The sequence below is a fragment of the Chelon labrosus genome, assembly GCF_963514085.1.
Source record: "Chelon labrosus genome assembly, chromosome: 6".
Classification (NCBI taxonomy): Eukaryota; Metazoa; Chordata; class Actinopteri; order Mugiliformes; family Mugilidae; genus Chelon; species Chelon labrosus.
The window spans coordinates 10943144-10959696 of NC_140342.1; the positions used below are offsets into that span (position 1 = coordinate 10943144).

Consider the following 16553-nt stretch of genomic DNA (forward strand, 5'->3'; position numbering starts at 1 on the left):
ATTGTTTAAGCTGCTGCAGTCAGCTGACACAAATGTCCCTGACAGGCAGTTTAGAGTTTGAAGATTACATTCAGCTTAAAGGACGTATCGCTGAAGTCTTGCTCAACAGTGTACGCGCCCGGCAACTGTGGGTCATTGTGATCGACTGCACTTGATTCAATTAAAAGAACAAAACAAAAGAGAGAGGGAAAAAGAGAGAAAAGAGGAGAGAGGGGAATGAATGTTGGTAAATTACAGGCGCGCCTGGCAGCTAAATAGACCCATCTGTGCAGAGCCGAGACCAGTCGGACATCACAGGACGGTCACACACACCCACCCACACAAACACACAAAGCTGCGTCCCCAGGGAGTGGTGATTAAAGCGTTTATGGGAATAGTCATTGAGGGATAAAGAGGGCTTTATGATGTCTTTGTTTATTTCTTTGTAGGCAGAGTTTGGAGTGGCTGGATTACTGCCACTTCCTGGTGAGTGACTTATTTCCCTCACTGGCGAGTCTGTTCTTTGTCACGTTGTGGAGCACAGGTGTGTTTAAGAACAGGAAAACAACCTGTTTGCCTCTGTGTTGCTAATGATACAGCGGCCGCTTGAGAGAAAATCTACTAAAAATACAACTGGGAAAATGTTTGGATAGGCTGAAGAGTTTAAGCACTCTCTCTCTCAACAGCCACACACACACACACACACACAAAGTAATAACTGTTGCTGTGTTGGTTCAGTCTGAACGCTAATTAACATTCAGAACGAAACCCTCCTCCCTGAACCCTCAATCACCTTGGCCAATCAGCACGGAGCCCGCTTGATTGCTTTGAAGTGAAGCAGAGACGTCAGATTGGGGTTTAAGTTCACCCATTCACCAGCTTAACATAATATCCCTCCTTCTGCAATCATCTGATGGGTATACCTACGAGGACATAATTGGCAAACTCTGGAACAAGTTCTGGCTTATTAAGGGGGGGGCAGAGAACGAGAAGGAAGGGAAAAAAACTGAGATGGCAGACGAGGAAAGATGGCGGAGGAGGCATAGGAGGCTGAGAAGCCTTTAGTCGAGGGCCCGTGTGGCCTCCCATTTCCAAACATTATTAAGACGTATCTGTTTTGTGTCTCTCACGAGGAACTCCCCCTCCACGGTGACAGAAGTGGGTCGCTCCGCTCAGTCTCAGGCACATCCGGCCCTGCATGGCTTGGATTAAGCATGACCTGTGAGGGTCAAGTGTTGTTTTGGACTAATTCAGGTAGACAGTGGTCTCATATTGGTGGGAATTGCTTCTCACTGAGAATAATCCCCAGGTTTAAAGTTCAAAGGTCAACTAGATAATCCCTTTGATATGAAACATAAGATCTTCTCCCAGCCCCGGCGCCTTTCATCTGACGGTGTATCACTCTCCTATCGCTGTAATCCCTTTACATTAGATCCACGATGCATTAATAAGTCATTACCATATGTATAATCATAGTAAACAAACAGTGCCGTTGCCAACAGGACTGACAGCCTCCACAGAGCCTCTGGCTAGTGTCTACACTGCCTTTCCTAGAAATTGCCTAGCTTATTATATGGCACACAGGAGATGCATTTACAAGAGTTTTATATCATGATACAGAATATGCTGCTTGTACAAGAATGGCAAGTCACCTTCTATTTGAAAAGAAGGATTTAGCTTTTCCAAAGCCAAACTGTATCCTGTGAGAATAATCCTCTAATGCTGTTTTTCTTTTATAAATACAGGATGGGATAGTGTGAAGACTTAAGCCGTGCCGGAAGGGTGGGCAAGGTAAAAGCAAGTAGCATCACAAAACAAAAGCTGTACCGACTCTGTGACAAATATTTTGCTTTCCCTTGCATTTTCACAATAAAAGCATGCACCCGTTCTAAGGTCATGGGAAATGCGTGTGATTAAAGCGGATTAAATCACGTCCATGTTACAAAAAAACAAAAACAGCCAGCAAGAATGTGTGCAGATGTTGCCTCAGCATGGCTTCACAAACAAGGCATGAAAGAGATGCACGATACATGAATGATATTAAGATTTATCCCAAAGCTCGTTTTGCTTGTAAACTTTTTATGTCTAAGCCGCAGAGACCGGCATGGAGAATAAGTGCTTTCAGTTTTCATAGTAATTATGTTTTACAACTGAACAGAAAACGTTAAAGGGATGTTTAAACATGGGCACACACAGCAGACTTTCCTTCTATTCCATCCTCCTCTGGCCATTTATTTCTGTCACCTCCATTAACACTTGAGTTGCTTTCTGTCTGTTCAAGGGAAACGTGATTTTCATTTTGCGGCATAGTCATAGCTATTTGTCCCAAAATAGTTTTCCAGATTACTCGGCTGAAAAGAGCGATTTAAAGGGAAGAAAATATTGGTCTTTCATGTGCCACCAGACCGAATGAAAACATCAATGAAGGCAAAGACTTTAACAGCTTTGACCAATTTAACAATTTTCCCGGTCAGATAAAGCATCTGATAAAGCTTATGCCCGACCTTTGGTTTTAGACACTCCGGTCTCAGTCTGAGTTGGTATTATAAATGATCTATTTATAGGATTTATTTGACAGGGGCGAAATGTGAAGGGAAAATTAATTTCTGTGTACGCGCAGGGAGGAGATCCTCCATCTTGACAGATCATAAAAAATATGCTCAGGGAGGGAGTTTATTTTATATATTTAACTTTGCACCAGACGTTTCTTTGAGGGTAAACCAACAACACGTGCTTTTCCTGCCACCCAACCGGAACCGCATCAGGAAAAGTAACTTGTATTCTCAAAATTAGATTGAACCTCTTAGCTTAGCCAGCAGATGGAACACATTTTACTCATCCATGAGGACCAAAACAAAACAACACGCACAATATGACCACGCAATCAGTGCATTTCAATTAAGTGAACTTGATACTCTTGATTGCTTGAGAAAACAACCTTGCTTCACTGTGCTCGCTTCAGTTGCCCCTTTGCTGCGCGCAACCATGAAACCGTGTGTGGCATCCTGCAATTTAACACACTGATGCTGAATAGTGGAGTGGGGAGAGAGAGGAAATAGAATTAATTCAGTGCCATTCAACAGCCCCTGCACTACAGTGACATACAGAACCCGCTCTGTTAGAATGCACTCTGTGGTTCTTCCTCTCTCTCCGCTCTCACCCTCGTCCTCCCCACACTTCTCTGTTGTCATTTTCTTATTCATGGTGGCTGCACTCCAGACTCCCTTGGTCCCTATACCTGCAAAAGGCTAGTTACGCAACACCCCCCTGACACACATGTACACGCATGTATACAACGTCTCCTCTTACATAAGAATGTTTACTCCTGCGACATGTCCCTTCACTCCAGTCCAAAAAAAAAAAAACGCAACCCGTGATAAATGGAGTCTCCAGTGCCACGGCGTTTTCAGCACAGCAGAAATAATTTGTAAATTCCCCCTGCAGACTCCCGATTTAGCAAGCAGCGCTTTAAGAACCCAGTGCTCTCTAAAACACACACTCCGCTGCTGCTGCTGCTGCTGCTGCTGCTGCTAACTCCGAGTCCCTGCCTGTTCCCCCCCGAAATAAAACATGTCAACACAACCTGGTAGTTGTGATCAGATTTATACTTTTAGTGCCCGGACCAGCTTTAAAAAATATGTTTCAGGATTTGCGTGTGTGTGTGCTGTACTGCAGATACTCACCCCGTCATTTGGGTAAGCCTCCCAGCCCAGGTCGGCCAAGGCAGACATGGAGTCCAGCAACGTGACTGCAACAACAAAAGAGAGAAAGAACAAACACTTTAACGCCAACTGAAAATGCTGGTGGTATTTCATTTCTCAATCCGAATGACAAACGTCCTTAAAGATAGGGTAATGTTTTCCATTAGGCGTTCTTCTGTCTCGAGTCTATCATAAACCTTCCACATAAAAACCTCCCGAGATGTTTTCATGTTTTATACGGGGGTGTTTTTTGTTGTGTTGGAGTACGCCAGCAGTGGAATCACAAGCAGTGGTAAACGTGTAATTTCCACTTTTAAGATTACTGTGGTTGTGCAGCAGCCGTTACGGTTCAAGGGGACACAAAGTCGGTCAGTCAAACACGATCAAGACACTGGAGGGAGACTATGTTTTACAGAAAGTTAGAGATTTTTAAGGCTCTTTATCAAAGTTCAGTCATAAGCTAGAAGATTACATTGAAAATTAATTTTTGGAAGGAATTTTGATTCTTTTATTTGAATCAGCCAGTGCTGAAATCGATTCTGAACACTTTCTGAGTGTCACTTGCAAATTGCCACAAAAGAGCGACTGCTCATTGCGCCCTGAATCCCATGTGTCTCGGCATGACAGGAGGAAGCGGAGGGAGGACGCGGGGAAGGTGAGAATGAAAAGTGAGGACGAGAAGAAGTGGCAGGGCGATCGGCGGGAGGCGTAATGAAAGCCTGCTCGGATCCTGGAGCACAGTTCTGCTCGCTGGGCGTCACCTGTGAGCGCATGTGTAGGTGAGCTTGTTCAGGCTTGGCTCGCTCAGGTCCTAATCAAGCCTTCAACACTGCTGACCATCAATATTTAATCAGTGTCCATCTGCGGAGGCTGCTGCTCCTCTCTTTCTTCTCTCTCTCTCTTTATCTCATTCAGACACATTGTGTGTCTCCCAGGTTGGCGTTCCTCTGCTGAAATCTTTGAGCCCGTGCCTTCAGTCCACAGATGTGAGCTGCTGCTGGCCTGACACTATTTAAACTGACTGCATCACTTTAAAGCAGCACACTATAATATTTGCACTCCAATTTTTATAAGGCAGCAGCGGTGACCTGGAAAGACTATTTGGTGGTACTGTAAAGTGTGTGCTCCTGAATGCAAATGAGACTAATCACTCAACTGAAGAGGGTTGAAAGTGTCTGTTTACAAGTCCCTCTGTGTGTCCATAGTGCTGGCAGGTATAACAAAAGGAGCTGTAAAATTGGTCCAACCTCCTCTTTTCCTATCGTTCCCTCGCTTTCTCTTCCTCTAGCGCTCACGCTGTTCATCAGCCCTAACTGAATCCCAGCCGCTCTCCTCAGCTCAGCACACCGTGACAGCAGGGAGGCATGTCATGCTGTATTAGCGTGTGCCTATGTACGTGCACCGCGCGCACGCGGTGGCACACATCGAGCATGTGACGCACAAACACACGCGCTTTGCACAAAGCAGTGTCAGAGCGAGAAAACAGTGCACATGGTATAATGAGAGGCGCTGCACAGTGGAGCCGAGCCGAGAGAGCGATAGATTAAAAGAGGGGGATGAGACGGAGACAGTGGAGGAGAGGTGCTGTGCAGCTAAAGGTCACAGGGAGCCTCCAGCCCATGTGTGCATTCAGAGAAACTAAAGACCATTTAGGCTGCTTTCCTCAGTTCATGGGCTTTTGAGTGGCGTACAGAAATGGGACATAATAATATAATAATATATGATTTCAGGATCCAACAGAAAGGCGCATGTACACACACACACACACACACACACACACACACAGACTGTACAGAGATAAAAGATACCCATCAACAAGGAATTTAGCAAAATTGTCCGTTTCAATTATAACAATCTCTGTGATTCACTTATTTTAATAGGATTCATGTGTTTCACGGAACAGCCCCGAAAGTTTTAAAGGGTTACTTCGCACAGTTTAAAAAGCTGAATCTAGTGTCTGTGTGTCTCTCCAGATATAAACGTCTGGTTAATCTCCGGCTGACACACAGGCCCCGCTGTGATCATTTTAATTTCCACTGAAGAAACAGCCTCTGTTGATAATGTGTTCTGTTTTGTTTCACTCTAATAATGTGAGTTTTCACATCACATTATTTGATTGAATTTGACTGCTGGACTATCTCTTTTCATTCACTTCAAAGGGCCCATTTTATTTGTTCTCTTGCTAGTTATTTATGCACACAGTATGACCGCATGTCTCTATATGTTCTGGTCTTATCTCAAAAATCACAGCGAGCTGCAGTTCTCCCTGTTATTTTCCTCCAGTCTCTCTCTATTTTTTCCCTCTTTTCTCTGTATGCATTCTGAGTATGAAGGAGATTCACGTGGAGACGACTGGTATAAGCCCAGGCATTTTCAGATCTCGCTTTCTTCCTCGTAGTGCGTTGCATTTGAAGTGGAAAGCTGGAATTTCTGCTTCCCAGCAGGAAGCGGGAAATTTCAACTGTAATGCCCCCCATGACTTCCTTCTCAGAAAGTCCCGACCTCAAACTCCAATGTGGCTGCTCTGTGAGTCAACAAATTGAATGCAACAGTAAACAGTTTCTTGGCACATCTGTCTCATTAAAACAGTCATATTCACTGTACTGACAGCTTCTATCTGTGTTGCTGGTATTGCTTTCCACTGCTAAACTGGCTAATGAGAGGAACCCCACTGTATTCACAAAGAGCAGGCTTCAAAGACCTTCCTTGGTTTTTCTGACTTCTTGTACTGGAACATGGTCGAGTGGTGTCATTCCGACTTCCACAACTAAATTAGGAAGTACAGTTAGACCCTTTCTGTCCAGCTTTTAGTTGGGTTAGACTTCACTCACAACTAGCATCGCTCTCTAACTCTTCGAAGCTCCTGACACCTAATCTCATTTGTTTAACCCGTACATAAAATGTTTCTGGCTAGGCTAACCATAGCTAATGAAATTCAGGCTCCAGCCTTGCCTTGCACACACAAACATGAGAAGAATATTGATCTTTTTCACCCCATTAGAAAGTGAAATTCTGCATAATTCTCGGAAAGTTGCTTTGTTCATGTAACTTTTTTGCAAAAAATGAAATCCTGTTTCAAATTAAAACCAAAGCCGTTTGTAAATCCTCAGGATCTGGGTGAAAATGTTGAGTTAAGAGAGAGTGTGTGTGTTTTTCGGAGTTTGTGCAGTCACAGCGTTTCCTCTCATTACAGAAAAAACATCTTGGTACTGTCTAGTAAGCTAAAGTGTCATTATGTATTCTAAAGCCATTTTGCGGCCCTCTGGGAGAACACACACATACATACACCTACACACTGACACTTTTTTCATCTCCTCACACCTCCTGTCAATACCACTTATCACTAGTAATCAATGGCTGGACTCATCAATTATGTATTTCCTATAGTTTCCTGTCTGCTGACACAGCCAGTATGCATACAGTATGTGTGTATCTAAAGGCGAAGAGAGAGCAGAGGAATTATGAAAATGCATAGCATTCTCCCCCAAACCAACATCGATGCCACACCTCCATCTATCTCTCCGTCCATTCATCTCTAAATGCTCTCACCCCATTTCCATCTTCCTCTTCTCTTTCTCAAGGGAATTGGCTAAATTGTGCGTGTGCGTGAAATCTAAGCCCGGGCCAGGCCTGCTTTGCCCCGGAATAAAAACACTAAGCTCATCACTCAGTCACTCAGACCAGGCTCATGTTCGAGCTAATGATCAGTCTCACTCTCACAGACAGACACACACACACGCACACAAGCTCCAGGTTTTTGAGCAGTTAAACATGACAGCTCACAGCCACAGTGCAGCACATTCCACTGGTGGCTCTGCGGCAACATGGAAACCAAGTTGTATGTTCACTCACAGACCCACAAACGTTACTTTCATTTTTCCCAGGTCATAAGTGCACAGCTCCATAGACATGCACATGTGACCTGACGACGAGGGTTGTTTGGTTACAGGGAGACAAGCTGTCTTATTGATTTCCAGCACCAAACTGTGAGGTTTACATTCTGAGAGTGAAAGATGAGGAGGAGGTGGGGGTGGAGTGTGTGAATTTGTGAATCATAAATTCCTGTACGAATGCAGCAGAATGCCTAAACGACAGCTACTTATAGAGCCATGTACAAAAAAGCACAAAACTGTCTTTTAGTCCCTTTGTCTCTTCGCGTCCTTCTGTGTCTGCCTATTTTCCTTCTCACTCCTGCTTCCTCCCTCTGGGATGTCTGTCTCTCTCCCGTCTTCTTCTCTGTTTCTCGCCCCTTCTCTGTCTTGTTTGTGTCTCTCTGCCACTCTCTCTCCCTGGACGGTATCCACCGCTTCAGCTGGGCTGCAAGAAGCTGTGATCCACCTGCCAAGAATCAAACAGCTTTGCCAACAGCCAGACTGGCGCACAAAGAGACCAGGATGCTTACACACTCTCAGCCACACACACACACACCACATTTGTGCCACAAAGAAAAAAGACTGCACAAGACCACCACACAAGACTCAATACAGAGTACAATATGTGACTACATAATGAGTTCATGAGATCTTTTCATCTCACAACGCAGTATATTAAACCGAAATGGACTGACTCAGCAGATGCTGAAGGGGCTTGCTGACCGCACATCCAACATGTGGATACCTCATTGTCTCTCTTTTTAATTTGAATATTAAACCAAGACTCTTATAAAGGGAGCAGAGCAGTTTGAACCAATTTTCATTTAGGTTTCATGCTAATAACTTTCTGGTATGTGTTCTAAATTAAAAACTCTCCCCACACACCAAGTACATGTACAGTAATTCTTGCTACAAGAAACTGCAGATCACAGTCGCACAGTAATCGAGGTCCTTCAGTGAAAAATCATCCGGAGACGGAAATATTGGAAGAAAATGCAAATGAGATTCCTTTTAAGAAATTTTGTCTCTACTTTTAAATAGAAAAACAAGCAGTTTTAACATAAATTAATGACAGAAAATAATCAAACTAATGATAAGTTGTGTACGGTATGAATCTATAGCCATGAAGTCTGCAATGGCACCTGAGGATCATGAGTATTGTTGTATTTAGACCCGCCTGTCTTATCAAAATGACAGAAAAATACACGATTTCTCAAAAACAAAGTTAAAAAACAACATAAACTTGTGGGGTTGTGTCATTATCCTAAAACTCTCTAAGAGGGAGGGGGTCGTGTGATAATGTAGAACGTCTCATGTGAAAGGTTTGATTTTAGAGGCTTATTTATTTACTTTATAGCTTTAATAGCTGCTGCTGTTTGTAATGTAGATAATTTATAAGAAAATACACAAAGCGATCTCCTGCAGGACAAATCCCTGCTCCGGGCGCAACAAATAAAGCAGGTGAACACGCACACGCTAACACATGTATACACTCCCAGTCTGTGAGCGTTGGCCCCGCCGCCAAACACACACACACACACACACACAAAAAAAAGCATCCCCTGCTTCAGCTCCACCGAGAGCACAGTTCAAGAGTGAGAGCGTTGTCAGGGCAACAAATGAGCTGATGGAGAGCAGGATGAAGGGGAGGGAAGACTTGAGCTCTGAACTTTAGGAATAAACTAGCATCTTAGCAAGGCTGCTACACTTGCCGTCTTTTCATCAGCCCTCTCCCCACTCAGCCGCAACGCACCGAGAGGCTCGTCTGCTCTTTTCTCTCTGCATCTCCACGCTGAGCCTTTGTTCATGGCGCGTTATTGAAGCTGCGTGTTACTGTATATCCCTCGTATTGCTTCATCTCTGGAGACTTTTGCTTTCGGTTATTTTGGTACACGGGGTAACATTTTCCCCTTACTGGTTCTTTTGTTTAGGTTTTCATACTAAATAAATGTGCATGGAGGAAATACTGAGAGGATGCATGAATCAGTTCATCGCGTTTTGTTTGTGCAAAGCACCTTGCATGCATGTTACAGTAAATCAGGCGCTTTTACAGTGTGGAGGATTCCCCCAGATTAAATCATTCAACATTCACTTTAAATTTTTTCTTCTTTGCGTTGAATGTCTGTTTTAACCATCACTTCATGTATATTTTATATATGTTGTTTAAGTGCCGTTTGTAACGTCTGTATCCAATTCTGCAAGTTCACTTTCTGTGTAAGATATTTTCTTCACGGAGGACGTCCAATTTAGCAAAGTTTTAGAGAAAAGCGTTATTATTCTTTGAGCGCGATAGCCGTCTGCAAACTGAATGTATCTATGAATAATTCAACGGATTTAAATTAAATTCTAATCCTAATTCTTCTTTTGACTCCGTTCGATTGCCCGCTCTTTCTTGCTACCCATTTCCCTTCAGATGTGCTGTGTTGATCCACAACACTTCAGCAAGCACAAAATTAAATTCCACTTTGGGCTGGACTGAATTATGTTGATTAAAATCAGTTATATTAAGCATCATCCCACATAATTACACGGGAGCCTATAACTATTCAGATGAGTGATAGACGGGAGCGAATTGCTGAAGGTGAAAGCTGATTCGGCGAAACAAATGGAATTCAATTAGCTTTTAACATGCATGGTTAAATGGTGACTGGAATCATCAGTTGTCTGACGTACAGTACACAAATTAAATGATAAAAACAAGGTATTAAAGAGCAATGAAAAAATAATTACTTCAATTTGTCCTTAACTTGCAAATTAAAAGTGATTTGCTCTTGTTTTGACATGAATTATTTTAGATAAGCAAGTCTGATTTGATAAACGTTTCAAAACAACTGTGCAAAACCCATATTGATCCTTCTGTAGGGTAGTCTACACCTTTTAAATGTCTCGTTAGGGCACCACCTCCTGTTATCGTAGGAAGAACACGGTTTAAATCAATTTATCAGTCTCAGTTCAATAATTTGCATATCTGAAGGAGTGAATCCTTTACTACAATTTGTACCAGTGATTCTCTGCCGTAAAATAACATCACAAACAACTTCTTAAGTGTGAACAAATATTTATTTAATAAAGTGACAACTATGAATAAATGAGGGACTAATAGAATATAGGAGTGTAATCAAATGAACGATTATAATAAGGTATGAAATAATTTCTGGAGCGATGGTGAGAGATGGAGATGTTTAAGTCCTAAACTAAAGGGAATAGATTTGATATCTAATCTAATCAATCTTCTCTAAAAGATGTTAGTAGGGAGTTTCAAAGTAGTGACACCAACTCTTTGTCTTAAGCGGTAGGAACAATTCAGCCTACTTTTGTAGAGTCTTCTCGGCGTCGGTGATGGCGGAGCGTCGGTGTGACGAGATGGTCAGTGACGAAACGGCACAGCTGATGCAGGCCTCTCTTGGACCGGTAGACAGGACTTGTTGCTTGGTCTGCAACTCCAACACCCAGCTTTGCTTCAGAGCGTTGTAGGTGTTCAGTCAAAGGCAGATGACACTTGGCAATGTCTTTGTGTTTGAAGAAAGAAGTTGGATCGTCACGTCTTCTTGATGTCGTTGCTATGGCAACAGCTTCTTGATTTCTTGATCCGTAGAAGAGATTGGGTCTTTCTCTGATATCCCAGCTGACTACGCTGGCTAACTTATAAACGATGTTGGTTAGTACTTCGGTTCGTAGAGTATAAAAATGAATAAAACTAGAAAAATATTTCAGTCACTATAAAAATCGTACGTCGGGAAAAGCATCCGACGAGAAACAAACAGAGCTTGAAAAGGACCGTATTGTCAACATTCAAGTTGTTCTTAAAGTTACTAAGTACAAACGTGACTAAGTACGTAAAGAAGAAAACTAAAATAAAAGTAAACGTGAATGGAAAGTGGAAAGTGCAAAAGTCCGGAGAAAGTGCAAAGAAGTCTGAAAGTATAAAAGTCCGGAGAAAGAGCGGCGGAAAGAGGAGCGTCTCTCTGGTTTTATGAGTTAATTATTCAGGGCGTGTTTGGATCGGGTTTCCATAATCTTCGCGCGGAAAGAGAAGAGAACGCTTTCTCCTTTGTTTCGAGATGTCTTATTGCCTGATCTTCTTAACCTATTTTATATTACTAAATTTAATCATTCCATCACTCATCATGGCTCGTTAGCAATGTTTTTCGTATGCGACAACACTCAACATTACAACATGACAAGATGACGTATCAGAATGACTACATCAAAGTAACTAAAAAGCATCAATAAATTAATAAACTCAAGTTCTCTTTACATTGACATTTTGCTAATAATAAAAGGTCGGGGTTTCTAAAATAACAACTTCAACAGTTATGATTTAAACTAATAGCTACTATTAGTATAAGAACATACCTAAGTTTCAACATTCTTTAACTTCAATGATTAAAAGAGAGAGAATACTTTTAAAGATAGCCACTTGATGGCAATGTTGATCCATCCTGTGACAAATTATGTGAATTTGGGCTAGCATTATCGTACAAGGATCAAAATCGTCTCATTGTGATCGTAAGCACTTCCTGAACAATAATATATAACTTACCAGGTTATTACATTTTCGATAGTCATATTATCAAACTTAGGCTCTTTTAGAGAAGAGAAATGCAGATCAGGGTCTGGTTCTGGGGAAAGAAAGTTATTTACGACCTTCTTATCTGTGTTCCACTCTCTTGGTCATTCTCGGAGAGGGGAAGAGCAAAAACCTGTGAAAAGCATGTTTGCATGTGTGTCCCTGAAAAAGGAAAATTAGTACATCACAAGTTTAAAACATAGATGAACATAACATTAAGGTTTCTAGACTTTGTCCATACAAAGTAGAAGAGTCACTTAATTCATTCTTTGTAGTTCCTGACATCGCGTTGATGTTCTTTTGATTCAGGACTAATTAGTCCAGAAACAAGAGTGGGAAATTCCACAAGAAGTGTAAATCTGTCTTTTTGGCTCAGATGGCGTCCTCAGCATTAGGGAGGTCCGATAGTGTGGGTCTGTCCAGCATCTGGACATGGCACATTTATGGCTAAGGTGTAAAAGGTTGATCTGTTAGAAGAGTTCTTCTGCAAAACAACTTCGTAAATTTAAATTCCAAAGGGGGGAGAATTGAGAGGACGACTGGTTCCCCTACACTTCGGATCTCTTTTTATCTATGCATGTATTTTAAAGACATTCACGTAAAAGCAAAAAGGCACCAGAAATGCAAAGTTTTAATTGATTATTGCCTGCAGCCCAGAGGACAACAGTAAACAAAATCAGTACGTCCACAACCACTGAGTAATTTGTTACATAAAAATATTGAACGTATCTGCAGCCATGAATATGATGTGTACTTCTAACAGCATTCACATATACACTGGCATAACATTATGACCACCAGATACTTAATCAGTTTGGGATCTAGTGAATTTGGAGGCCAGTCAATGCCTTGTGCTGTTTTCCATGTGTTTTTTTTAGTTGTTCCTAAACTGTTTTTTTTGTATGCCCATCCTGCTGGGGATGGCTGCTGCCATCTAGGGTGTCATTGCTATGGGGTGGGGTTGCCTGGTCTGGTCTAGGTGGGTAGTACACGTCTTAAGTGGCATCTACAAGAATGCCAGGTCCAAACGTTTCCCAGCAGAACATTACAGTGTCACAAGATGGTCAGTGTTATTAATTTCAGCTTAATGTTGTGGCTGTTCAGTGTGTGTTGCTGTGAAATTAACTGTTTAGATAGGCCTATTTTGCTGTCGACTAGTGGTTAGAGAAGGGGGCTTGGGAATGTAGGGCTACTGGTTATAATCTACATCCATGGATGAAGTGCCCCTGAGCAAGGCATCTAACCCCTAAACTGCTCCATGTGTGCCTTGTGTGGCAAAACCTTTCCACGTTGACTTTATCATCTATTTTTGTGCCATAGTTAATTTGTCAAACTGACATAAAAAGAAAGCCCACACCGATAAACATCTTATAGGAACATAAGACAGGACAAAGACTAAAAACACCTACAACATTAAAACTCATACAGTAAGTGTGTCTAAAACGTAAGAACGGCTGAATTTACCAGAATACGCGCTGTGCTAATCTATCCTAACATCAAGTAAAACGTTAATGACTATAAGATGTCTTCTGCAAGGGAGTCTCAAATGGGAGAAAATGTAATGATTGTTCAGAGGATCTTTTTCAATGCAGCCACTTTAGTAAAGTGCTTCTTAAGAGGAACGTATATGAAAAAAAAGTCCCCTAAGGCAAATGGTACTAAAAATATTTGTGAAAATATTCATGTGTGTGACGAAGTGTGGCTCGTTGAGCTTGCACTTTTGTACCTCTAGTGTAGCAGAAGTCACATTAGTCTACTCTGCAATTTCATACACTGGCAGCACTAGCAGGACAGAAAAGATGATATTCTGACAGACTATGACAGGAGCACTGCCCTAGTTTGTCGCTTGAAGAGGCTCTGGAGTGCGTGTCTGTGAGTGTGTTTGGGTTCGTCTGCGCAGGCTGGTTGAATGCTTACGGTGTTGAACTGTGACACCCAGTCAGATCCAGACACTTGTTTTTTAATAAGCTTCTTCCACCAGTATGCCAACAACTCATCAAGGGCAGGGAGCAACAAACACACAACCGTAATGACGCGCACACACACACACACACACACACACACACCTGAGGCCTTGAGAATTCAGAAACAGCTACAAACCACACACACTGTAGCCTTCATCCCAGCATTCATTTTAAAAAAGTGAACTGTAACAGCCAGTGGTAGCTGAATAAAAAACAACGAGCAGTGATAGCATAGTTTTTCCTAATAATACGTTCCTAATAGGACAATTAATTCTGCAGAGTGTCTCGAAATGTTCCCTTTTCAAATATATATTTCTCTTTGTTGGCTCCGTCTTGACCTTTTTTGCGCTCTGTTAGTTCGTAAGACATCCCTCCTGATGGGGCAGGGAACACACAAACACATGCACACACACACACGCGCGTGCGGCTGTCACACAGTGGTTGGTCACAGGAGGGTAAATTGGCCTGGGATCTCAGGGGCGAGCCTCGGCGGTGGAGACGGATAGGAAATCGCGCGACGGGTAAAAGCGTGCGCGGACAGGTCTCTACGGTTGATGCTGGCAGTAATCTGTAACAACACACACACACACACACCGGTCGGCGCTCTGCCCTTGGCGGCCGCATTAAATCACAACCTAAACCGTTCTGCTCTTCAGTGACCACCGGCGTCTTGTAGACAGAGATATAGAACAAGCATAACTAAAGACAAACTGATATGTATGAAGGTGGAAAGACCTCCATAGTTCCCCAGTGAATTTCAAAATGATTTGGTCAATTTAAGGCAGCTGAAACTACTTCTCGACATTAAACGTGGGTGGACAGTTGGACTCTTTGTACGACTAACTATCCTCTGCTGCAACGCTTCAATGACATGCTCCTTATAACTGTGCTGCTCTGAGTAGTATTTCATTTCTAGAGGACGTTGCTTTTCAAGAAAACCTGAACAAAGGTCTCTTCACGTATTCGCATGGTTGAATACAGCGTGTCTGTGTCAGTACGGTCTAAAGCCCATCAAATCTAAAGCTGCCAGCGCGGATGTTTTCTGAAACTCGCATAACAACTCGGCGGCTGCTCATCAGCAGAGAAAAGACACTGGTCAGTGACAGATACTATTTCTATTAGCTGACCCAAATTCAAGCTGGATAATGCAGCCTTTCACAGAGATAAACAACAACGAAAACAGAAAGAAAGGAGAGAGAGGGAGGAGGAGGAGGAGGAGGAGGAGGTAAGGAAACAGCCAAATTCTATTTAGCTAACGAAGGTCAGGGCAGGGAGCACGAGGGTGAGTGATGTGTGTGAGCGGGGAGGAGCGCCGAGAGGAAAAGAAGGGGAAGAAGAGAGGCACATGTTGCAGTGGTCAAGGCCCAGCGATCAGTGATTTGACCAGCGGTTAAAGGGTTGTTCAGAGGGGGGAGGGGGAAATGGTAGCGGTGGTGGTGGAGGTGGTGGGGAAGGGAAGGCTTCCTTTGACATTAATGAACCCGACATCCGCCAGGAATCATTCAAGCCTAAAAACGGTTCAAGTTCACTTGTAGCTGGTTAACACACACCCGTGCTCCTCCTCCTCCTCCTCCTCCTCGGGGTGGGGAACTGAAATAATATGCTCGGTTAAAAATGCGCGGAAAGTCGTAAAGAACAAGACCAGCGCCATGTAAGAATCTAAACATCTGTTCACATTACAAACTAAAACCTGAAGGTATGCGCTGCACACATGCATTCACACGCACGTCCAGATGCTTTCCTTATCCCCTTTTTAGAACAGCACAGTCTGCAGGATCAGCTTGACTGACACATTAAGTTTGACTTCTGCTGAAGTCAGTGGAAATGTGAGTAGAGCATTATTAGTTTTTTTTTTTTTTTTTTTTCTGAGCCTTTAAAGGAATAGTTTGGCATTTAGTGGATGTTTAAGCACATCTACCGCCCTCATGTTTGCATAGTAAATGCCATAAGCCTTCGACATAGCATACAAGATAGAAGGAGGGTTAAATAGAAAGCGCTGCACCTCTTTAGTCATTAATGAACATGATATATCTTGTTTAATACGTGCAACTGTTAGTTGCAAACTTTAGTGTGCACACATATCAAACAAACCACATATAACACGTTGAGCTGGACGTTTTTTTGTGTTATCCTCACTGGTTTCTGGCTCTAGCTTTATATTTAGGACACATTAGCGCTGTCAGTCTTCTAATCTAAATCTCAGCAGGAAACCAAATACAAATTTTAACCTCTCCACCTTCAAAGCACCGAAAAAGGAGAAAGAAAATCATTTAAATTGATGACGCTGAACACGAAAACCATATTTAGCAACCGCTGACTACCATTAAACACAACACAAAGGCTCTGTGGGCGCTGTTACGGAGGCTCTGCTCAACGGAGCACAGAGAGCTATTCAGTTTCTATAGAATTAGGTGCCTTTGTTCTTCTTTTTTTTTTTCTCCCCTCATCACTTCTGTTTTGTCTCTCA

At 42.6% G+C, this 16553-nt stretch overlaps 1 protein-coding gene across 1 annotated transcript in view; it reads right to left on the minus strand.

Annotated features, from left to right (window-relative positions):
- Positions 1-16553, minus strand: part of LOC311489625 (ephrin type-A receptor 3-like) — a gene marked incomplete at its 5' end in the record, with an annotated part of 87560 nt that overhangs the window by 67137 nt on the left and 3870 nt on the right. Inside the window, one exon of the mRNA XM_084546787.1 lies at positions 3663-3727. Within this exon, the coding sequence (XP_084402913.1) occupies positions 3663-3727 (65 nt within the window). The remainder of the gene's footprint in view (positions 1-3662; positions 3728-16553) is intronic.